Genomic DNA, 24,958 nt, shown 5'->3' on the forward strand with positions numbered 1-24,958 from the left:
AATGCAGGGAGCAATCTTTCAGTGATATTTCTGGTGAAATTGCTGTGTGCAGAGCACCTTAGTGGGCACTTGAGAGCAGAGCAAGGGTGACAGCCCACAGCTTTTCTAGGGACTTGGTCTGGTGTTATATTGTGCCGAGGGATGTGGTGGCCAGTGGACATGTCCACCCACCCCCAAGGGGCTCCCCCACCTCCGGGAGCAATGGTCAGTGGTCCTTGATTTAGACATGGGAGGTTATGACCGTCCACCCTCCAGGATGCCTGAAACACCATGGCAGCAGAGAACATCTGATCAAACACCCGAAGAGGAGGTGGGAAAGGGTTGCCCATGCCCACTCCCCAAATCCCTTCATTGCCTCAGCCTCATGGGACAGTATTTTACACCTCCTCCTGAGGTCGGGGCTGGGGAAGATGGAGGGGAAGGAGGAAGCGGAGAGGGGGTCTCCATAGAGGCTGGTGCCCCTACCCCCGCTCCCCTGCAGCCATTTCGGGATGGACGGCCATCCTCTCCCCGAGCTTAGTCGACCCCTCACCTGTCCTGCTACCAATACTACTACTACTGCTACTAACACTACTACTACTTATAACAATAGTACTAATAATTGTGGTACTTTAGTGCTTACTATGTGCCAAGTACTGAGCTAAGCACTATCGGTTCTCAAATGGGGTTCACAATCTAAGTAGGAGGGAGAACGGGTATTGAATGCCCATTTTGCAGATGAGGGAACTGAGGCCCAGAGAAGTGACTTGCCCGAGGTCACCCGGCGGGTACACGGGAGAGGTAGGTTGAGAACCCAGGTTCTCTGACTCCCAGGGTCGTGCTCTTTCCACTGGGCCATGTTGCTTCCCTAAGGGCTTGGGATAGTCTATGCTGCTGGTAGTATAACTTTGAAGACTAGGTGGAGTGGAATAAGAATAATAATAGTATTTATTAAGCACTTACTATGTGCCAAGCACTGTTGTAAGTGCTGAGGCTGAAGTGGTAGTTGTGGGGTATAAAGAGGAGAGATTATTAATAATAATAATGATGATGATGATGGTATTTGCTAAGCAATTACTGTGTGCCAAGCACTGTTCTAAGCACAAGGTAATCAGGCTGGGCACAATTCCTGCCCCACATGGGGCTCACATTCTCAATCCTATAATAATAATAATAATAACAATAATAATAATAATAATAATAATAATAATGGTATTTAAGTGCTTACTGTTGTGTCAAGAACCGTTCCGAACACTGGGATAGATACAAGCTAATAATAATAATGATGGCATTTGTTAAGCACTTACTATGTTCCAAGCACTGTTCAAAGTGCTGAGGGGGGGGGGATACATGGTAATCAGGTTGTCCCACATGGGGCTCACAGTCTTAATCCCCATTTTACAGATGAGGTAACTGAGGCACAGAGCAGTTAAGTGACTCGCCCAAGATCACATACCAGGCAAGTGGCAGAGCTGTGATTAGAACCCATGACCTCTGAATCCCAAGCCCAGGCTCTTGCTTAAGTGGTTTGTGATATCCAAAGTGAAAGCCAGACATCCCATATCACTGGATTGTCCTATTAATTGGGGAATGTGTCTGTTATAGTGTTATACTGTTCTATTCCAAGTGCTTAGCACAGTGCTCTGTACACAGTGACAGCTCAATAAATACAAGTGATTGATCATTTAATCAACCAATCTGTGGTACCCACTGAGCTCTTACTTTGTGCATATAGCTGTAATTCTGTTTGTTCTGATGATTTTGACAGCTGTCTACATTTTTTGTTTTGTTGTCTGTCTCCCCCTTCTAGACCATGAGCCCATTGTTGGGTAGGGACCGTCTCTATATGTTGCCGACTTGTACTTCCCAAGCGCTTAGTACAGTGCTCTGCACACAGTAAGTGCTCAATAAATACAATTGAATGAATGAATGAATGTGCAGAACACCGGACTAAATGCTTGGGAGAGCAAATAAGATGGTAGAGAAAGTCGACCTGATCGCTGCCTTCAAGGAGTTTATAGCTGTCTGGAGCTGTAATGACCTCCCTCCTCTCCCCTGCTGCCGTGGGTCACCTCGGGAGGTGTGGATCCTTCTGGAGGGTATCCTGAGGGTTGGCTCAGTGGAAAGAGCCTGGGCTTGGGAGCCAGAGGTCATGGGTTCTAATTCCGGCTCCGCCACTTGTCAGCTGTTTGACTTTGGGCAAGTCAGGTAACGTCTCTGGGCCTCAGTTACCTCATCCGTAAAACAGGGATTAAGACTGTGAGCACCACATGGAACAACCTGATTACTTTGTATCAACCCCAGCACTTGGAACAGCGCTTCACACATAGTAAGTGCTTAACAAATGTCATCATTATTATTATTATTTCCTCACCCCCAATATGAGCAACAGGCTCCTAGGATTCCCCTGAAACAATTATTCACTCACAGCTTCTGTGCCCCATTGTCAAAGCCATTAGGATTTGCTCATATCCTGGGTTCACCACATGTCTGCTGAGTGGCCTTGGGAAAGCCACTTCATTTCTCTGTGCCTCAGTTCCCTCATTTGTAAGATGGGGATTAAGACCATGAGCCCCATGCGGGAGAAGGATTGTGTCCAACCTGATTTGACTGTATCCATCCCAGTGCTTAGTACAGTGACTGGCACATAAGTACTTAAATGCCATAATTATTATTATTATTACTGTCATCATTACAAAGGGGCTTGATGGTTTAATATTCACTAAAAGTTCAGGCTGGGACTGCTCAGCTCAAGGGAAGCCCAAAGATGTGGGAATTGTCCAGGTCCCCGACTCCTTGATGGCCTCTGGGAGACACTCTGACCTCTTCTAAAACTGGTGGTCTGAAGGTGCACTCTGTGCCATCTGTTGCCTCCTTTCATTCATTCATTCATCCAATTGTATTTATTGAGCACTTATTGTGTGCAGAGCACTATACTAAGTGCTTGGGAAGTACAAGTCAGCAACATATACAGATGGTCCCTACCAACAACGGGCTCACAGTCTAGAAGGGGGAGACAGACAACAAAACAAAACATGGAGACAGGTGTCAAAATCGTCAGAACAAATAGCATTATAGCTATATGCACATCATTAACAAAATAAATAAAATACTTAATATTCAATCATATTTATTGAGCACTTACTGTGTGCAGAGTACTGTACTAAGTGCTTGGGAAGTACAAGTCGGCAACATATAGAGACCGTCCCTACCCAACAACGGGCTCACAGTCTAGAAGGGGGAGACAGACAACAAAACAAAACATGTGGACAGGTGTCAAGTCATCAGAACAAATAGAATTAAAGCTAAATGCACACCATTAACAAAATAAATAGAATAGTTAATATTCATTCAGTCGTATTTATTGAGCGCTTACTGTGTGCAGAGCACTGTACTAAGCGCTTGGGTAGTACAAGTTGACAACATATAGAGACGGTCCCTACCCAACAACAGGCTTCTAGAAGGGGGAGACAGACAACAAAACAAAACATATGGACAGGTGTCAAGTTGTCAGAACAAATAGAATTAAAGCTAAATGCACATCATTAACAAAATGAATAGTGAATATGTACAAGTAAAATAAATAGAGTAAGAAATCTGTACAAACATATATACAAGTGCTTTGGGGAGGGGAAGGAGGTAGGGCGGGGGGGATGAGGAGGAGGAGAGGAAAAAGGGGGCTCAGTGTGGGAAGGCCTCCTGGAGACGGTGAGCTCTCAGTAGGGCTTTGAAGGGAAGAAGAGAGCTAGCTTGGCGGATGTGTGGAGGGAGGGCATTCCGGGCCAGGGGGAGGATGTGGGCCGGGGGTCGACGGCAGGACAGGCGAGAACGAGGCCCAGTGAGGAGGTTAGTGGCAGCAAAGGAGGGAAGGGTGCGGACTGGGCTGGAGAAGGAGAGAAGGGAGGTGAGGTAGGAGGGGGCGAGGTGATGGAGAACCTCATTTGGCTTCTATCCCTGCCCCGCTTTTAGTACAGTTCCTGACACACAGTAAGAACTTAACAAATACCGTAATCATTTTTATTATTACTGTTATCATTATTATTGGCAGGTGTCCCTCGCAAACATGACCGAAACAATCAACCCCAACCGCGGACACTCTAGACTGCAAACCCATTGTGGACAGGGGCTGTTTCTGTTATATTGTTGTCCTGTACTCTCCCAAGCGCTTAGTACAGTGCTGTGCACACAGTAAGCATTTAATAAATACGACTGGCTGCCCGACACAGCAAACTTCACAGCTTCAGCAGTGTTCCCCAAATAAAACTCCACAGCCACAGCACCAGGCCCAAGAATCAACAGCACTAAATCACCATTTGTCCTTTTTAAAACTGTCATTTGCAAAGACCTCTCTCCCTCCTTCTCTCCATCTTCCCCCAGCCCCTAGCCCTATCTCCAGCTGACCTGTATTTTAATTATTTTTCTACATTTGAAAAGACAAACAGCTCTTCACCCATCTCCCTCGTAAAATGTGCCTTGGTCGAAGCCTATCCGGACTGATCTTCCTCTGCAAGAGGCTCTTAAAAACCCAAAGGAAAATGTTGGAGCCGATGCAGAAAGCCAAGCGAACGTGAGTCCTTTCTCTCCTTGTTCGATATACAAATGACTACAAGATTCATGGTGTTATACCCTCTTCTTGCAATTTTGAAGGTGGTGGCAAAATGATAATCTCGAGGAGCATTTTGAATAATGTCCACATCTACCCTCTCCTGTTTTACATATGCCAATACTGGCTACTTCTAAGGACTGAGCTGCTATTGACCTGCTAACTGACACTGATCCTTGGAGCAATCTCAAAGTTTGCCACATTTCAATTTCAAAATGCATTTCAGCTATAATATGAGTGATTTATCATTTAGCCGGCGCTGTCAGAGTAAACTCCTAGATAAAACAAAAACATCTGGAACTATAAACAGAGGAGAGCGGTAGCTGAATTTTAATCCAAAGCCGGCATATTCGCTTCATTAGGAACAGGAAACAGCTAATTAGTAATTGAATGTTTCATGTTTTTAAGAGGGTTTGTACTTGAGTTCCTAACAGAGATGATCTAATATGCATTCTGGATGTAAACAAGAAGAGGGATGAATACATGGGTCTCTGGGGGGCTGTGACTAGATCTGGGGATGATCAAAGGGTGACCCAGGTGGAATTGAGGGGAGGGGGCCAGATGGAATTTCCTTTCCACCTTCAGATTCCCGAAGCCATAGAATAATGACAATGGTTGTATTTGTTAAGCGCTTACTATGTGCCAGGCCCTGTACTAAGCACTGGAGTGGGTTCAAGCAAATCCGTTTGGACGCAGCCCCTGTCCCACGTGGGGCTCATAGTCTTAATCCCCACTTTACAGATGAGGTAACTGAGGCACAGAGAAGTAAAGAGACTTGCCCGAAGTCACACAGCTGACAAGTGGCGGAGCCGGGATTAGACCCTATGGACTCTGATTCCCAAGCCCAGCCTCTTTCCACTGAGCCACTGAGCACCGGAATAGATGTAGGACGTACTTTTTTAGGAAGTATGGTGCAACGATGTTTGCTTTACAGATGCCAACTGCCGGTATCGATAACCCTTAATAGCTCTAGTGTCCCCTCAGATTGCTGATTTCTCTTTTGTGTGTGCGAACTGCTAGGCACCCCTGGAGTGCACGTTTCTTTCGGATGAGTTGAAAGCAACCGAACGATTTGAAATGGCTCAATTTTGAGAGGTTGTCTTTGAGTTTGAAGAGATGAGGTGTTGAGGGAGATGATAATGACAATAATAATGGCATTTATTAAGCTCTTACTATGTGCAAAGCACTGTTCTAAGTGCTGGGGAGGTTACAAGGAGATGAGGTTGTCCCACAGGGGGCTCACAGTCAATCCTCATTTTACAGATGAGGGAACTAAGACACAGAGAAGTTGTGACTTGCCCAAAGTCACACAGCTGACGATTGGCGGAGCAGGGATTTGAACCCATGACCTCCGACTCCAAAGCCCGAGCTCTTTCCACTGAGCCACGCTGCTTGTTGGGACACCCCCAGGGAGGCTGGGGGAATAAATTGATTGAACTCGCCAGGCTGCAGGGAGACAACTGCTCAACTGTTCCTATCCAGCACTGAGAAAAAGTCAGACCTCTTCAGTAGACTTTGTGGGAAACTACCTAAGTCCTTTTTATAGCATTTTGCTGGCTTATATGTTCAAAAGTTGAATAAATCTGTGTGCTGTAAATGTATTCTTTTATTAGGTTTATCCCTTAATCAAGTATTCATTTATGTGAGTTTCATTCTATTAAAAAATGAAATTATACAAAGGTGAGCAAAATTGGAGATTTACAGGAGTTTAAGGCCTAATCTCATTCTCTTGGGGTAATATTGACAATATAAAAGCAGTATAAATGATATTCCCCAACACTAAAATATGCTTATGAGCCCCTTGTGCATGTTATACTACTTTACAACCTTCAGTGAAATGCATGACTGGTTTCATAAGCAAGACGTTTAGAAAGGATTTTTTTTCTTCTTCCGCAATGTAAAACATGAGTAAAGAGCCGTGATTTTCCGAGAGAAAATCCTCTTTTAATGATCAGACTCTCTCCTCAGGATGCTATTCCCTTTCCTAAAAGGGCAGTGATTCTACAACGTCCCTCTCACTTCTTCTTAAAACCTACAGAATAATCCTCTTAGCCTTTCCAGAAGCTTAAATCCGGGTGTCTGTCTTGGTCCTTCATTTTTCTACCTGTGCTGCGGTGTTGCTGATATTCATGACTGAGTAGAAGCAGTGTGGTCTAGTGGATAGAGAAGTGGCTGAGGAGTCAGAAGGGCATGGGTTCTAATCCTGGCTCTACCCCTCACCTTCTGTGTGACCTTGGACAAGTCACTTCTCTGTGCCTCAGTTACCTCATCTGTAAAGATAGGGATTGAGACGGTGAGCCCCACGTGGGACAGGGATTGGGTCCAACCCGATTTGCTTGTATCCATCCCAGTGCTTTATTAGAGAAGCAGCATGGCTCAGAGGAAAGAACACGGGCTTTGGAGTCAGAGGTCGTGGGTTCAAATCCTGGCTCCGCCAATTGTCAGCTGTGTGCCTTTGGGCAAGTCACTTCACTTCTCTGGGCTTCAGTTCCCTCACCTGTAAAATGGGGATGAAGACTGTGAGCCCCACGTGGGGCAACCTGATCACCTTGTAACCTCCCCAGCGCTTAGAGCAGTGCTTTGCACATAGTAAGCGCTTAACAAATGTCATCATTATTATTATTATTATTATTACAGACCTACATGTTGTAGGTGTAGTTCTTTGTTCCGTGCTACTCTTCGGGAAAAAAAGAATAGAAGCTGCAATTTGCCATTCAATCTGCTATTAATCCCCAGGTGTATTCTCATCAATCAGTTGATCCATTAATTGTCTTTATCAATCAATCAATCGTATTTATTGAGCACTTACTATGTGCAGAGCACTGTACTAAGCGCTTGGGAAGTACAAATTGGCAACACATAGAGACAGTCCCTACCCAACAGTGGGCTCACAGTCTAAAAGGGGGAGACAGAGAACAAAACCAAACATACCAACAAAATAAAATAAATAGGATAGATATGTACAAGTAAAATAAATAAATAGAGTAATAAATATGTACAACCATATATACATATATACAGGTGCTGTGGGGAAGGGAAGGAGGTAAGATGGTAAGTCTTTATCGAATGCTTACTATGTATAGAGCACTGTACTAAGCACGTGGGAGAGTACAACACAACAATATAACAGACATTCCCTGCCCACAGCGAGCTTAGAATCTAGAGGACAGTACAAACGCTAATTGAAACTCTCCCCTATTCATGAGCCAAAATCAACTGTTCAATTAGAAAGCGACAAAGAAGCAGGGAAGCGTAGTTGTCAGTGGTGAGACAGGCAAAATGGAGGCACAGTGAAAAGATTAACACTAGAGCAGCCAAGTGTGCGAGCTGGGTTGTACAAGGACAGGAATGAAGTGAGGTAGGAGGGAACAACGTTGTGGACTGCTTTAAAGCCAATGGTGAGGACTTTTTGAGCCACGCTGCTTCTCTCTGTAATAATAATAATTATCAACATTACTATTATTATAACGGTACTTGTTAAGCACTTACTATGTACCAAGCATGGTTCTAAGCTCTGGGGTAGATACTAGTTAATCAGGTTAGATGCAGTCCCTGTCCCAACTGGGGCTCACACCCTTAATCCCCATTTTATAGTTAAGGAAACTGAGACCCAGAGAAGTGAAGTGACTTGTCCAGGGTCAAACAGCAGACAAGTGGAGGAGCCCATACTAGAACCCAGGTCCTTCAGAGTCCCAGGCCCGTGCTCTGTCCACTAGGCCATGCCATATAATAATAATAATGATAATAATAATGGTATTTAAGGGCTTACTATGTGCAAAGCACTGTTCTAAGCGCTGGGGGATACAAGGTGATCAGGTTGTCCCACGTTGGGCTCACAGTCTTAATCCCCATTTTACAGATGAGGTAACTGGGGCTCAGAGAAGTTAGGTGACTTGCCCAAGGTCGCACAGCAGACAGGTGGCAGAGCCGGGATTCGAACGCATGACCTCTGACTCCCAAGGCCGGGCTCTTTCCACTGAGCCACGCTGCTTCTCTAAGCAGCCATGTGCATAAGGCCAGTGCCAGGTGAGAGCCAGAATTGGCGGGTACTATTGGGTGTGACTCCTAAGCTTTCTGAGATGATGAGGCAATTTGGACCTCATTAGGGAAAACTGTGGGGGGACCAGTTGGCCCCCAGGGTGGGAGGCCCAGCCACTATGAAAGAAAACCAAGGTTTGAAGCATTGCGGCTATTTTTCAGCCACCTTTTGCTATGAGTCACCCCTGCTGTATCTAGATCTAGGACAGCAGTTATTATACCTACCTCATTGGGTAGACAGTTTCTTGCAGGACATCGGATAATAAAAATGATTGTGGTATTTATTAAGCACTTACTATGTGCCCGGTGCTGTACTAAGCGCTGGAGTAAGTGCAAGATAATTGGGTAAGTCTTTTGACTTCTCTGTGCCTCAGTTACCTCATGTCTAAAATGGAGATTAAGACTGTGGGACAGGGATCGTGTCCTACCCGATTATCTTGTATCTACCCCAGAGCTTAGCACAGTTTCTGACAGAGAGTAAGAGTTAACAAATACCTCATTCGTTTGTGGGAGGGAGAGGCATAAGGCTTGATAAAGGTCTGTATTTTATGTCACGGCTGGAATTTGCGGGATTCATTCATTCATTCGTATTTATTGAGCACTTACCGTGTGCCGAGCACTGTACTAAGCGCTTGGGAAGTACAAGTTGGCAACATATAGAGATGGTTCCTACCCAACAGAGGGACTTTCAGTTTCTTAATAGAGTGATTGCCCTAAGATTAACAGTGTGTGGTTCAGTTTTCTAGCCTGTAAACCAGAACGTGTCTACCAACTCTGTTATACTGTACTCTCCGAAGCGTTTAGTACAGTGTTCTGTGCACAGGAAGCTCCCAATAAATACAATTAATTGATAGGCCAAGGTTTCCTGGGGAAGCTTTCGCTCCAGCTCACAGTAGGGCAAGCCAGATACGGTGCAGTTGTTCAGCTTCTTCCTGAGAAAAATGGCAATTCTAATGCACACCGCGGGTGGACCCGCATAAATTCAGTAATCCAGAGGGATGACCAGGGGTGATCCCCTAAAACAGCCCACCTCTGCCCGGGATCTAGTTCTGAGGTGCATGAAGAAATTGATCCCCATCTAATGCTTTGCACATAGTAAGTGCTTAATAAATGCCATTATTATTATTATTATTATTATTATTATTACTGTACATAGACCTTGGTTGCTGAAGGAAATCAAAGTACCATGTTTTAGAACTCTTTGGCGAGGCAGCTGTAGATACCTGCTCTGGGCCCTTGGACAAGTCACTTACCCTAGACGTAGATTACATGAGGGATCACTCTGGATCCTCCGGGTGGATTGATTGAATTTGGAAACGAGAGGCCGACATGGATGGTGCAGTTTTAAATATTAGTCTCCTCAAGCAGGCACGGAGACATTGCAGGGGCCCAAAGGGCTTCCTTTCCCTCCCATAATAATGATGGCATTTGTTAAGCCCTTACTATGTGAGAAGAACTGTTCTAAGCGCAGGAGGTAGAGACAAGGTGATCAGGTTGTCCCACGTGGGGCGCACAGTCTTAATCCCTATTTTACAGATGAGTTAACTGAGGCACAGAGAAGTTAAGTGACTTGCCCAAAGTCACACGGCTGACAAGTCACGGAGCAGGGATGAAATCTGGCACCATGTAGTTGTCTAGGCCAGCCTCTGCCACGCACCCCGAAGAGAGTCATAGTGACCCGAGGTTGGAAGGAATGGTGCCTACTAACTCCCAAGTGGTTGCCAAGAGCTCAGCACAGTGTCCTGCATCCCTTAGGCGCTCAGCACATAGGACCGGACAGGGAACTGGACCCTAGATTCACCTCTACCCTGCTCCTCCTAGCTGCCTGGATGATTTTCTTTCCGCCAGATCGTTTTTTTTTCCCTCTTCCCAAACAAATGCAGAGATAGCAGCTGTGTGTCCCCTTGCCCTTGTGCTTTATGGATTCTCTCCTCTGAACCTTTTCCCTTTTATTACCGAAAGAAGCCAGACGGGCCGGCTGCCTGTCTATTTACTCAAATTTAGCACCTTCAAGCTTGGGGTGGGCTCGGGTCGGTCCCCCTGACGTTGTCAGGGAGAGTCTAACAGGTTTTTACGGAATTTAAGGTCCCGGGCTTTGTCGACGGCACCGTTGGCCCCTAACCGTGAAATATAGTGATACAAAAGTTAACTAAGGTATAAACATGCAAAAGGAGCGTCTCCCCGCGCTCGTAAAATGATGTTATTTTCTGTTCAGCAGTTCATGTTACTGCTGTTCATGCTAATTAATTAAAGGAGCTGTTGCCGTAATGTGCAAACAGGGAATCTGAGAAACTGAGAGAGCTTTTAGGTCTCCAAGTGAAGTTAAGTCAATCTGGGCGCGGGCAATCAAATGTAATGAAATCACTTGTCAGTGCTAAGCTTGCAAAAACTGTGAAGTTTGACTAGGGAGTAAAAGGATTATAATTAGATTTCCAATAGGATAATAACTAAATGGCAGAAAGCAGTAAAGAGAAAATATTACTTTGTTAGCTAATGGTACTGCTGTTCGCTTTTCGTTTTTATCAGGGCGCTTGTAGTTGGGCTAATTTAATTTGCTTTTATCAGCAAAAATGCACCACGCGAATGGTACTTGAATGTCATTTGCAAAAATCATTGATCTGAAGGTGCACTTAATGACACCGGGGATGTTTATTTTATGGGAAACGGAGATTGGCTGATAAAATGGTTGATGTGCTATCCTGCTGGACCCCAACTGAGTTATGGGGGCCTTGGGGAGGAGGAGGGGGATGCAGGTCCACCTGGCCCCTCTTCCCCCTCATCTCCATCTGGCCGGTGGACAGACCGCAATGCTACCTCTTGGGCCCTGGATCTCTCCTTGTAGGCAGGGAATGTGCCTGTCATGTTGCTAGATCGTACTCTCCCCAGCGCTTAATACAGTGCTCTGCACACAGTAAGCGCCCAGTAAATACGACGGACCGACTGACCGCTCTCACTTGGCAGGATTTTTTCCGCCCCAGAGCCACGTGAAGACCAGGGCCATGGCCAAGATTTACGATGCCTCGCCGAACGCCCCGCGTACCGACAGGTTGCATTAATAAAATCATTTGGGGAACGAGCAGAAAAGACGCCGGGACTTAATTACTTCTAAAGGTGGCCGGGCACCATTCCTGCCATTCTCCTTTAAAGCCTCTTAAGGAGATGCTGCCAGTGGAACTAATTGAATTTCAAAGGACGGGCGCTGTGTGAATGATAGATTTCTGTCCAGCAGAGCTATTGACAATGGAAAGGGAAAGGTCTTCATTGATGCGAGAGCTTTTCGCCGAAAGCCGAGAAGGCCATTTGGAGAAGGTATTGTATCGGGGACGCAGATGAAGTTGGTGACGGAGAGGGTAGGATGGTTTAAAAACTCCAGGACATTTTAGAGGCCTTGTTCCCATGGTGCGATAGAGGGAAAGCGGGGGAAGAATCCACAAGAGTCCCACGTCAGCCTAGTTTGTGACTTTCTGCCTGCTCGCTAAGCTTCCCCGCAGACCTACGGTCAAAACCCAAACGCCACGGAAAGAATCAGCAGGCCTTTGTTCCGCACGATCAGCTATGTTGTAGATGAATTCTGATAGCATTCTTCCTCCTCCCTGAACCTTCCGAATAAGCAAATGCAACCCCTTTTGTTTGTGGCGCCTGCTGACTGGTAACAAACACCCTTCTGGAGCTTTGCCACCTACCTCAAGAGCTGCCAAGGGGCACTGGTTTGCCTAGCGATCTTATCGCGAGTAGAATTTAAAGCAATCCAGAAGGCTGTTTCCAACGGGGAATCATTAGTTCGGATGGATTGCATTGTGTTTGGATAATAATCACTTGATAGGAATCAGCAGAAAGGACCATTTTTGTCATCATGGGTTAGATTCAATATGCCAAAAGAAAAAACCCTTTTGATTAAAATTTCCCTAAACCTGGAAAGGCCGGTGCCTGCAGGGTTTTCTCTATGAAATTCATCCTAAAACTTAGTGAGGGTGGGGGAAGAGGAGGGTTCTTTGCTCAGTTTATAGAGCTCTTCTTACTTTTTCTCCTCCTACCTCTCTCCCTAGTTTAATCCGCAAATTCCAGCTTCAGTACAAGCTCGGGTTAAACAGGGAAGAGCAGTGAACACCCAGGATGATTGCAATTTAATGCGGGCTACAATCACCTGCCTGCAGCCAGAATCAAAGGCAGGAAGAGGAGGGGACGTTGGGGTGTGTGTTTGTTGGGGGGTGGGGGGAAGTTCCCTGAATCCTATCTTCCAGCCCTCACTCTGATTTATATTTAAAGTTTGTTTTCTTTAAAAGCACCATCCTGATGGGCTCCTCCTGATTCTCTCCACACTGGATTTTCTTTTTCAAAAAATGTAAGTTTTGGGTCTCGGATCAACTTTGAAACGTGGCTTACTTTGTCATCAGACTAGCTCGCTCTCCACCTAGAGTTGAGGGCCATGGGCCTGAAAAAAGTTTCAGTAGGACAAAATTGTTTGGCGGAAATTTCCAATTGATTTTATCTGATTTTTTTTTAATTTCTAGAAAGCTCTTATTGATGTTTTCCTTTTAAAGTGCCCTTTGCCCCTAGGAGTCTTAAATATTTATAGAAAACCTCCTGGGCATCAAGTTGGACTGAGGTTATTTTCCTCATTAAGGCAGCTTCTAGACAGGTGAAATCAGCTTTTAAGGGTTCACCCAAAATCGTTTATAATACCATTTAAAATGTGCAGAGCTGAAAATTCTTATGGTATCTGTCCTGATGAATTTTGGCCCTTCACAGACTGTGTCAAGGTTACAAAAAAAAAAGCTCACCCACTCAGGCACAACATTCCCTTCTCAAATGCCCATCTCGCCTTTAATCAGGCATTTACGACCGGTCCAAAATGAACACTTTTGACCACCGGACCCATTTGCTCACATTCCTACACAGGTTTACTACTAAGTTAAAAGACAAAGCAAATTCAGGGAACATTCTTCAGGTAGCTTCCCTCCATCACCCAGCTAGAAGAGTCAGACTTCACCCTGTCCCGGTATAAATAGATGCCTTGTAATTGTTCCCCATCCCCCACGGGCCACAGATGAAGCGGCAGAGAGTGTGAAGCGGTACCTTGCGTGGTTGCGCTGTTGTGTTGAGTCCCATTGTGTTCTATTTCCATCTCTGGGATTCCAGCATCTGAAAGATGAGAGACACTCGAGATTAACGGACTCCTCTTTTGTCCTTCCTGCTTCGCTTCTCGGAAAACAGACCAGTCTTTGTTACATTGGCTGTTCCCAGAATCCTTCAGGTTTGGCAGTGCTGGAGGTAAGGTTCCCCAATAACTTCTAGCATGGAGTGGCATGAATTCTCTGGTCAGTGCTTGCAGTTTTGCAGAGAATGAGTTTTCCTGGGCAGCGCTTTCAGTTTTACAGAGAATTATTTTTTCCCCTCCTTGCCCCAACTGGTGATCACCAGTCATGAGATGTTAGCACATGAACAAAGTTGAGAGTATTGTGCCATCTTGACTGCAAACCACAGACCCAAATCGCAATCCCAACCCAAGTGATCCCCTCCGAAGCATATGGACCAAGACTGCTGCTAGAGACAGCTTGGTATCTGGGGATGGGTCTCTCCACCAACTTAGACCCTGCCGCGATGTTTGGGCAGGATAACACCCCCTCCTCTAAAGAGAGGAAGAAGAACTTAGGGAGTTCTATTATTCCCAACTCCCCATTCAGTTTCCCCTGCTTGGGGATTTTCCAAATGGATATTGAAATGGTTCCATCTCCTCTCGTTTTAGACGGCAGGGCTTCTTGAAGGGAGAGTATTTGCCTTCCTTTAAATTTAGAAAAGTTTGTTGTCATTAAATAAAAAAAGCTTAGCATTTCCTTCCAGATTCTCAAAGGGAAGCTTCTAATTCTGCAATATCTATGGAGCAACCGGAGCTTAGGGCCTCTGCAGACACTTGTTTTGTGGGTACGTCAGGGCCCGATCGCCCTTGGGTGTTGCGATAACAGATGCCGTTACCCTACCCGACGCCATCCGGCATTAACGTGAGAAGGATGTGATTTGAATCCATGCTCCCCACAATGCTGCAGAGACATCTGCTTCCCTTTTATAATCAAGCACACTGGAACAGAGAAGCCCCTTGGAAGGTGAACTGCAAATACCTAACAAAGTCACCCCTCTTCAGAATGATGGGCTGAATATCCCGGAAGGCAAGCGGGGAGGTGGATGCCGTTTGAAACTTACTTTTTCCTCTTTCCCTTCTTTCAAAGGTCTGTCGGGCATCCAGACTGGCTGGTTCCTACTTCGGGTGTAATCTGCTGCTACTGTTACCAAAGCCACACCTGCACCCCAGTGGGTGTGAGGGATGGGTGGGTAGAGAATCCCGGCCCTTAAGGATGTGGTGAGTTTCCTGGGCTGCACGATAACAATGAGTTGAGGATTTGGAAGTGGGGAGCCAGGCCGCTTAGACTGATGAATAATACGAGTTTGTGATGTTTTCCCTTTCAGAAAAATCTGGGAGAGGGTTGGTTTTATGAAGGTACCACCACAGGGGTCTTTTTGTTTTCTTTTAATGGTATTTCCTAAGCACTTACTATGTGCCAGGCACTGTTCTAAGCACTGGGGTAGATACCAAGTAATCAGATTGGATACAGTCCGTGTCCTCAGTGGGGCCCACAGTCTTAATCCCCATTTTACAGACGAGAGAATTGAGGTACAGAGAAGTTAAGTGAACTTCCCAGGATCATTCAGCAGGCAAGTGGCAAAGGTGGGATTAGAACCCAGGTCTTCTGACTCCCGGGCCCTTTCATTTTCAGAGGGGAGTACTATTTTTTCAAGCCTCAAGACTAGCATAATGGAAGGAGCACAGGCCTGGAGTGGAGTAATCCTGCCTCTACCATGTGCCTGCTGTGAGACATAGGGTAAATCCTTCATCTTCCTACGCCTCAATTTCCTCATCTGAAATATGGGAATTAAATCCCCGGTCTCCCTCCCCCTTAGACTGTTATCCCTGACTGGGACCTGATTACCTCGTATCTATGCCAGTGCTTAATACAGTGCTAGGCACAAAATAAGCACTTAACAAACACCACTATTATTATTATTATTGTTGTTTTTTTTATTATTATTTCGAAATTGAATACTGTAATAATGAGTTGAAAGCAACCGATGTTTAAATTTCCTCCCTGGCTGTAAGTTTAGGTCTGTCAGCCCTTGAGACTGTCTCCGATCAGTTTACCTTATATTTACCCCAGTCCTTACTGGGGTAAGGACTCCATTTATTACTCTATTTACCCTATTTATTTATTTATTACTCTATTTATTTGTTACTCTATTTATTTATTTACTTGTACATATTTATTCTATTGATTTTATTCTGTTAATATATTTTGTTTTGTTGTCTGTCTCCCCCTTCTAGACTGTGAGCCCACTGTTGGGTAGAGACCGTCTCTATATGTTGCCAACTTGTACTTCCCAAGCGCTTAGTACAGTGCTCTGCACACAGTAAGTGCTCAATAAATACGATTGATTATTATTACTTTAACTGTTATTACTATTAAAACTCCAATCGACTAGGAAGAATCTGACTTTGGATTGTAGGAAGGAATGTTTGTAACCAGAATCCAGGTACCAATCCTCATTCCACCACTTGCTTGCTAAGTGACCTTAAGTAGCTACTTCTTTGATCCTCTGTAAAATAGGGGAAAAACACCTGTTTTCTCTTCTACTTAGACTGTTTAGCCGTCTATGGGACAGGGATTGCATCCAATCTAAAATTATGTATCTGCCCCAGTGCTTAAGAACATTATTATGGGGTCAGTTGAGAGGGTCTAGCCTGAAAAATCTCTTTCAAAGAAGCCCTCCACCTTTGTTGGATCTAGTGTCACAGACTCAATCTCTCAGGTCTGAACACTGCAGCCACAAACAGGATTGCTCAATGAGGAAAGGAACAGACCTGCTACAGTGGAAATTTAGGGACCACAAGGTAATTAGCACTGTTGCTTTCTACTGCCTTAATCATCAGCATTTCCTGCCCCTCTCAGGGGCTATTAGTATTTCTCTAGAACCCAGCTTCTTTTTCACTGGTTTAGTTTGTGACCTAAAACACTCAGCCTCAAATTGATTCTAAATTATTTCTGGACAGGACTCCCATTTTTGAAGGTGGCATTCTGAGTGCTGTTGTGTGCTTTCTGGATAATCGAAGCTGATACCCACGTCACTCCAAAGTCCGGTGGAAACATTACCATTTAGCATCCTGAGCCCTTCTCCGGAGGTAGCCTGCTTAAGGGCCTGCTCCACTTGCTCTCTTCTCTTAGATTCAAACTCCAGGGCTTCCTGCAATTTTCTTTTGGCTTTTTTCTCTTTCTTCAAGCGCTTTTGAATTGTTGCTGGAATGGAGAGAATGTGTGAATGGTTTGCAAGGACTCTGTGATTAAGATAGATTAGCTGTACAGGTGTAAAGCAAAGAGCATCATGCAATGGCCTCTTAGGTAATCTTGAAGACAACCAGGGACTCCAAAAGCTGTGGCCTTCTCAAACCAAGTACTAGCACCCCAACAACAATGCCCTTACACCCCCATGCCCTCCCCAACAACTGTTTAAGTCCTTTATTCTAAGCTGCTGAATTTGTAAATATGTAATTAATTACCATCTGTTACTTACCATTCTAGGTCCGAGTCTTCTCCTCACAGCATGAGCCATTTGAGTTTGATAGGATCAACCCATCCAAATCGCTACCTTAGGAATACCTTCTTAACTTCTTCCTACCATGGACCTGGCTAACTCCTCCAAGCTTCGAATGGTTTGAGGATTATTTGTTAGTAAATATTGGAATCCAGCATGGTTAGAAAATGTTGGCTCACTCATAAGGCTCACTAACTGGAAGATTAGGAGAGATCATGTATTTATACTGTAAATTCATTGTGGGCAGGGAATGAGTCTGTCTTTTCCTTATATGGCACTTTCCCAAGTGCTTAGTACAGTGCTTTGCACAGGAAGCGCTCGGTAAATATGATTGACTACAATGGACTGATTGTGAATGTATGTATATATAAATATATAGAGAGAAGCAGCGTGGCTCAGTGGAAAGAGCACAGGCTTTGGACTCAGAGGTCAAGGGTTCAAATCCCAGCTCTGCCAATTTTCAGTTGTGTGACTTTGGGCAAGTCACTTAACTTCTCTGTGTCTCAGTTACTTCATCTGTAAAATGGGGATTAAGACTGTGAGCCCCCCGTGGGACAACCTGATCTCCTTTTAACCTCCCCAGTGCTTAGAACAGTGCTTTGCACATAGTAGGAACTTAATAAACACCACCATTATTATTTAAATATATATTAATGATATTTGTTAAGCGCTTCCTATGTGTCAGGCATTATTCTAAGCACTGGGGTAGATACAAGCTACTCAGGTTGAACATAGTCCATGTCCTAAATGGGGCTCCCAGCCTTAATTTTCATTTTACAGATGAGGTCATGGAAGCACAGAGAAATTGTCACGTGCCCAAGATCACACAGCAGACAAAAGCCAGAGTCAGGATTAGAACCCAGGTCCTCTGACTCCTAAGATCATGTTCTTTCCACTAAGCATGGTGCGTCTCAATTATAACAACTATATTGTCTTCATACCTGTTCAGAGTCTAGTAGTGGATTACTTTGGTGCATTCGGGAGAGGCGATGAAGGAAAAAAGAAAAGTCCAGGAAACAAATACACTGATCACAGTTTTTTATGAGGATAATTACCCTACATCCCAGCAATAAAGCACTGAACAAATCCATGTTGGAATGAGATCTTTTGTTTCTGGTTATGATTATATTTTGGTGGGGGTAGGGAGGTCAAGGAATTTTCTGGATAGTAGTTAATTAGAAAAGCCTGCCATATCACACTAAGCATACAGAAAGCTCTCAATAATTAGCATTGAATGAATATGTATACCATACATATATATAATATATACAAAATACACACACATATAGCTACCAATAGGTTTCTGGGGGAAAAAATAAATCACTGTTTTTTAGCTCACCACTAAATGGGCAACATCTAGAAGGCTGTGCTGAGATTGGATGTACAAACTAAGCAGTAGTACTTCTCAATAACACTTTAGACTGTAATCACCAAGTGGCCTCCAAGCTAGAAAAGAGAGCATTATTGTAATAAAGTCTAGAGACCTATACCAACAGGGCCAAAGGCAGGTTCTTTAAAGCCTGCGGGTACTCCAAAAATCCAGTCATTCTGGGCCAGGGTTTCTAAGAATTCCCGTTCCACTTGAGGAGAGTCCAGAGTGGAATTTAAGAAACCATACTGAAGGGAAACGGTACTTTCCCCTGGACAGTGGATGATTTGGGATTTAAGCAGTCACCTCTTCACCAATGTCATGGCTGTCAGAGAGAACTGAGCAAAGAAGAAATGCCAGTCAACAAGAACCTAAATTGGGGAGCCTATTTGACCCCCAGAAATCCTTCCAAAGACACACATTAGAGGAAAAAAACCCTACAACTTGCCTGTGCAGCCAACAGGAAATTGCATTTCAAACAAGGATTACCAGCATGGCATAGTAGAAATCACGAATGCACTAAATAGTTCCCTCATTGTAGCCACCTGCTCATTGCAGTGTTATTTATCAGTCCCTACTGGCTGCAGTGCATTGTGCTAAGCACTTGGGAAAGGACTATTCATTCATTCAATCATATTTATTGAGCGCTTACTGTGTGCAGAGCACTGTACTAAGCATTTGGGAAGTAAAAGTCGGCAACATACCACTGTAAACTCTTTGTGGGTAGGGAACATGTCTACCAACTGTATTATATTGTACTCTCCTAAGTGCTTAGTGCAGTGCTCTGCACACAGTAAACACTTAATACTCTGTGGCCACTAAGAATTAGATGAGATAAGATGGCTTACTGGAACATCACATCCCAGTTCTGACTTGCTTGGACCATGCTGAATCATCAGGACATGAAAGGAGAAGATGACCCCTAAATGTTCACACTTGACTCCCTTAATCCCCAGGGTGAAACCACTAATTTGCCAACTTTAATCATAGAGGAAGATCTGTAAACTCCCTCTAGATGTTAAGCTTATTAAGGGCAGGGAATGTACGTATTATATTGTCACATTCTACTCTCCCAAGCACTTAATACAGTGCTTATCATTGTATTAATAGCACAGTAAATGCCCAATAAATTTAATGGATTGATTCAGAGCTACCCCTTTCGGTCTTACATTTGGGCCATTCATTCAATCATATTCACTGAGTACTTACCGTGTGTAAAGCACTGTACTAAGCACTTGGGAGATTACAATATAAGACTAATCAGACACATCCCCTGCTTACAGTCTAGAGAATGGGGCAGACATTAATGAAAATAAATAAATAAATTACAGATATATGGGGCTGGGCCATTATACTGTAAAGTCCTTGAGGACAAAGGGATCGTGCTTATTAATTCCGTCATATTCTTCAAAGCACTCCAGACAGTGCTCTGCCCTATGAAGCCCGTCAAACCACCACATTGTTGAGCTCATGCTAAGGGAGAGTTTTAGTTTAATATGATTTCTGGAAACCGCACCCCCAGCCCCAGACTTACCTCTGCTCTGTAGCTCAGCAGTAAGCTGCCTTTCCAGGCTCTCCCTCAGCTCCCTCTCTCTACACAGCTCCATTTTCAATTCCTTCTTTTCCTGCTGGATCTGTTTTTCCTGGACCCTGGCATTATCCACGGCCACTTTCAGCAGGCCCTAGGGGAGAAAGTATTACTGTGTCACCCAAGTCCAGGGAAGGTTTTCCCCTATTCAGAATCCTTAGTCTCGCTTTACAATTGAGAAGCGGTGTGGCCTATTTAAAAGAGCACGGGCAAAGGAGTCAGAGGACCTGGATTCTAAACCTGGCTCTGCTCCCTGTCTGCTGTGTAACCTTAGGCAAGTCACTTCTCGGTGCCTCAGTTATCCCATCTGTAAAATGGAGATTAAATCCCACTCCCTCCTACATACGCTGTTTGCCCCATGTGGAAAAGGGACAGCACCTGACCTGATTGACTTGAATCTACCCCAGTGCTTAGAACCGTATTTGGCGCATAGAAAACACTTAACAAGCACCACAATTATGAATTATTATGTCCTGGGGATTTGGTTGGTTTTCTCCCTATGATAGTGGAGTCAGCCAACTGGGCCTGTGACTAGTGAAACACTGTCTTCACTTTCTCTCTTAGGACAGAGAGAGACCTGGGGAACCCACTAAATCAGGTCAGATTTGGTCAGGGCAGATAATAATAATGATAATTAAGGTATTTGTTAAGCGCTTACTATGTGCTTACTGTTCTAAGCAGTGGGGTGGATACAAGCAAATCAGGTTAGACACTGTCCCTGTCTCACATGGGGCTCACAGCCTCAATCCCCATTTTACTGATAAGGGAACTGAGGCACAGAGAAGTGAAGTTACTCATCCAAGGTCACACTGCAGACAAGTGGCGGAGTTGGGATTTGAACCTTCAGTTTACTTAATTAAATCACCAACTTTCCCAGGAGTTTGGGATGTCAAACGGGCGATGGCAGCTAACCACCTTCATCTCCTGTAGCTCCACTCCAAAATGGCATCCACGGGAGCTGCTCTTCCCATCCCAAAGCTGAGGACCGGCTGAAGGGAGACTCCCTTCGGAGAGCCAAGCACTATCACTCAATCCATGTAGGAAGGTATAAACACACACACACACACACACACACTCATAGATATATATATAAAATACAAACATTGTGTACTACTGCAAAAATAAAGGGAGAGACACTTGTATAGACAGTTTTTTCTGAATAATTAAAAAGGATGAAATTTGCAAGCCATCGTGACTGTTCTCCAATTCTAGCAGTAAATCACATTCCATCTCTTGACTCTGCCCTTCTTCCCTCCCCCCAGTACCTCAAAAAGCAAGGGCAGGAAAGTCCATTTAAGCTTGGTCAATACAAAGTGCTTAGCTGAATCAAGCAGAGCACTGATGTCTTTCTTTGGTCGAGGGGCGAGTTACCTGAATGTTGGTGAGAAGCGTCTCTACCGACGACAGGCCGTCAGCAAAGAGAAAGGGAGCCGGGAATCCTGGGGGCAAGGTCTGCCCCGCCAGCTGGACTTTCTCTAAGGTCGGCTTCATGATCGGGATGGCGATCTGCACTTCTTCTGCCAAGGGAAGCAACAGTGGACGGTTACTGATTTATTCTGATAAACTCTAGCTGTCAATATTTTCAGGCCTAGCTCTCTCTCCTAAAATAAAATGGTATTTGTTGAGCCCTTTCTATATGCCAGGTACTCTACTAAGTGCTAGTGTAGGTACAACCAGTTGGGTTGGACTCATCATTCCTGTCTCACTCACAGTCTTAGTCCCCATTTTACAGTTGAGGGAATTGAGGCACACAGAAATGAAGTGGCTTGCCCAAGATCACACAGCAGACAAGTGGCAGTGCCACAATAAGAACCCAGTCCTCTGTGCTCTTTCCACTAGGCCACGTCGGTTCTCTAATGCAAAGATTTTCCATCCTACTTAATTAGCGCCGCCGTGGGGCTCACAAGTTATTTTGAATCTACTCCTGTGCTTAGTACAGTGCTTGGTATATAGTAAGCACTAAGAGCTTGGGCCTGGAAGTCAGAAGGACCTGGGTTCTAATCCCAGCTCCACCACTTGTCTGCTGTGTGACCTTGGGCAAGTCACTTAACTTCTCTCTGCCTCGGTTCCCTCAGCTGTAAAATGGTGTTTAAGACCGTGAGCCTTATGTGGAACAGGGACTGTGTCCAACCTGATGGTTTGCATCTATCTCAGCACTTAGTACAGTGCCTGGCACATAATAATAATAATAATAATAATAATAATAGTGTTTGTTAAGTGCTTACTGTGTGCCAAGCACTGTTCTAAGCCCGGGGCGGGGGGGGGTAGAGGTTTATCAGGTTGTCCCACATGGGGCTCACAGTCTTAATCCCCATTTTACAGATGAGATAACTGAGGCACAGAGAAGTAAAGTGACTTGCCCAGTCACACAGCTGACAAGTGGCAGAGCCGGGATTAGAACCCATGACCTCTGACGTCCAAGTCCGTTCTCTTCCCAGTAAGCCACGCTGCTTCTCTATGGTAAGCACATGGTAAGTGCTTAGCAAATACCACAATCATCATCCTCATTAACAAGCACCTCAATTATTGTTATTATCACTGCAGTCTTCAAAAGATCATAATAAGGAAAAGTTGTGCTGTCCTTACTCCTCGTGCACACAGATGCTTCTCCTGACTCTGAGACCAAACAGGCTCATACTGCCTAACCACATGCTAGTCAAAATTTGAAGATAAAACCCAAGTTCTGGTAGAAGCAGTGTGGTCTAGAGAACAGATCCAGGGCCTGGGAGCCAAAAGACCTGGGTTCTAATCCTGACTTGTCTGTGCCTCAGTTTCCTCATATGTCAGATAGAGATTCAATGCCTGTTCTCCCTTCTACATGGATCGTGAGCCTCATGTCTGGAAGGAACTGGGTGCGACCTGATTAATTGGTATCTACTTAAGCCTTTAGAATAGTGCTTGACACATAGTGAGCACTTAACAAATACAAGGAAAAGAAGAACTGTGTGCACTGAGTAAAGAGCCAAAGCCACCTCATAACAGGAAAGTGAGATTAGAAACTAGGTCCCCTGACTTCCAAGTCTGTTCTCTTTCCAGTTGGTCACTGCTTCTCACCGCTAAATCTCCATTCTTGGTGTGAAGCCTAGACCCGCTGTAGAGTTTGAGTCTTAATATTCTGCTTCTTTCTCTCCAACCCCACAGTGCCCTCCTTTCCTCAGGACCTGACCTGTATTCATTCATTCATTCATTCACTCAATCGTATTTATTCATTCATTCATTCAACGTATTTATTGGGGGCTTACTGTGTGCAGAGCACTGTACTAAGCGCTTGGGAAGTACAAGTCGACAACATATAGAGACGGTCCCTACCCAACACAGGGCTCACAGTCTATAAGGGGGAGACAGACAACAAAACAAAATTCTATTTATTTTGTTAATGATGTACATGTAGCTATAATTCTATTTGTTCTGACAATTTTGACACCTGTCTTCATGTTTTGTTTTGTTGTCTGTCTCCCACTTCTAGACTGTGAGCCCGTTGTTGGGTAGGGACAGTTTCTATACGTTGCCGACTTCTACTTCCCAAGCGCTTAGTATAGTGCTCTGTACACAGTAAGTGCTCAATAAATACGACTGAATGAATGCAGTACACAGGTGTCATGGACTAAAACAGCAGAGCATCCAAACACACACCTTGGCCCAAATAACAAGCCCAAGGGAAACCGATTTTCCTACAAGCCTTGAAATATAACTTCCTAGAACCTCCGGTGGAATATAGGTTTTACCAGAATGAGTCATTCATTAAGAACCTTTCCACATACCCACAAACCCGTATTTAGTGAACGGACTCCTCCACCCAATTGATTTCCCAGTCACCCCGTTACACCGTGGGATTCCTCGTCTGGGAAACGATGCCCGCCTTTTGCGGGAATTTACTGTGCTGAGTTAATTTGGTGGCCGCCTCTCCCAATAAACTTCCCTTAATGTGAGTCATCCCGATTACTTGGAAGTTACCAACTCCTCTAGACTAGGAACGCAGATCGATTCTTGTGCGTAGGGTCGGAGTCGGTAGAGCTCTTGAGTCCGAACCTTTGAGACCGAACCTTTGAGATCGGCGTTCTCGTCCCACACACATAGAGTTCTGCCTGATGCCCACAAGCAGCCCCTCACTCCTTTCATCGCCTGCCAGATTTATGGTAAAGCGCGGAACGAATCTATACACCGTAAATTCGCGACACGTGCATTTTCTAAAAACGATCACACAACCGAGCCGTGTCCTTTCATTTGTCAGCGAGCGGGAGAGAGTCATTTGGAGATCCTCTAGTAGACTTCCCTCTCGGCTCTGGGACCTCCTTTTCGTTACTGACTACGCCACGGGGAACCAGTAAATCCACTACAAATGTGGTGACAATTAAACTGCGGGATTGTCATATTGAAACATCATCTCTTTAGAGAAACAAATTTCCCCCTCAGCTACCAGCTATTCTGTCGGCAAAGTCCACTGCCTGACAATGAAGTCAGCGATCTTTAGTGCTCTGTATCTGTGTGTCATTTTAAATCCATTTGGGCAGAATAAACGCACTTTCCTTGTGAGGTTTTCCCGATATTAATGACAACTCAGAGTCCTGGGGGTCTCTATATTAATGCTTCTAATGTTCGGGTGTTCCTGTGGATGGAAAGAGCTTTTTAAAAATAATATGTATATATAGTTTTGCATTTGATCCTCACTTCAGCAAGCAGCACCTAATTTAGCTGTGACCATTTATCTATCTCTTTAAAGTGATGAATACTATTTTGAAACTTC

The 24,958-nt window shown here is 44.7% G+C and overlaps 1 protein-coding gene across 5 annotated transcripts in view; it reads right to left on the reverse strand.

Annotated features, from left to right (window-relative positions):
• Positions 1-24,958, reverse strand: part of DACH2 (dachshund family transcription factor 2) — a 471,250-nt gene that overhangs the window by 1,225 nt on the left and 445,067 nt on the right. For all 5 annotated transcript variants that reach the window (XM_038747659.1, XM_038747658.1, XM_038747657.1 and 2 more), the window contains 4 exons: positions 21,586-21,731; positions 20,161-20,308; positions 16,819-16,962; positions 13,697-13,762 (listed from right to left, as the gene is read on the reverse strand). In XM_038747659.1, coding sequence (XP_038603587.1) covers positions 13,697-13,762; positions 16,819-16,962; positions 20,161-20,308; positions 21,586-21,731 — 504 coding nt within the window. The remainder of the gene's footprint in view (positions 1-13,696; positions 13,763-16,818; positions 16,963-20,160; positions 20,309-21,585; positions 21,732-24,958) is intronic.

This window comes from Tachyglossus aculeatus, chromosome 6 (genome assembly GCF_015852505.1).
Source record: "Tachyglossus aculeatus isolate mTacAcu1 chromosome 6, mTacAcu1.pri, whole genome shotgun sequence".
NCBI lineage: Eukaryota > Metazoa > Chordata > Mammalia > Monotremata > Tachyglossidae > Tachyglossus > Tachyglossus aculeatus.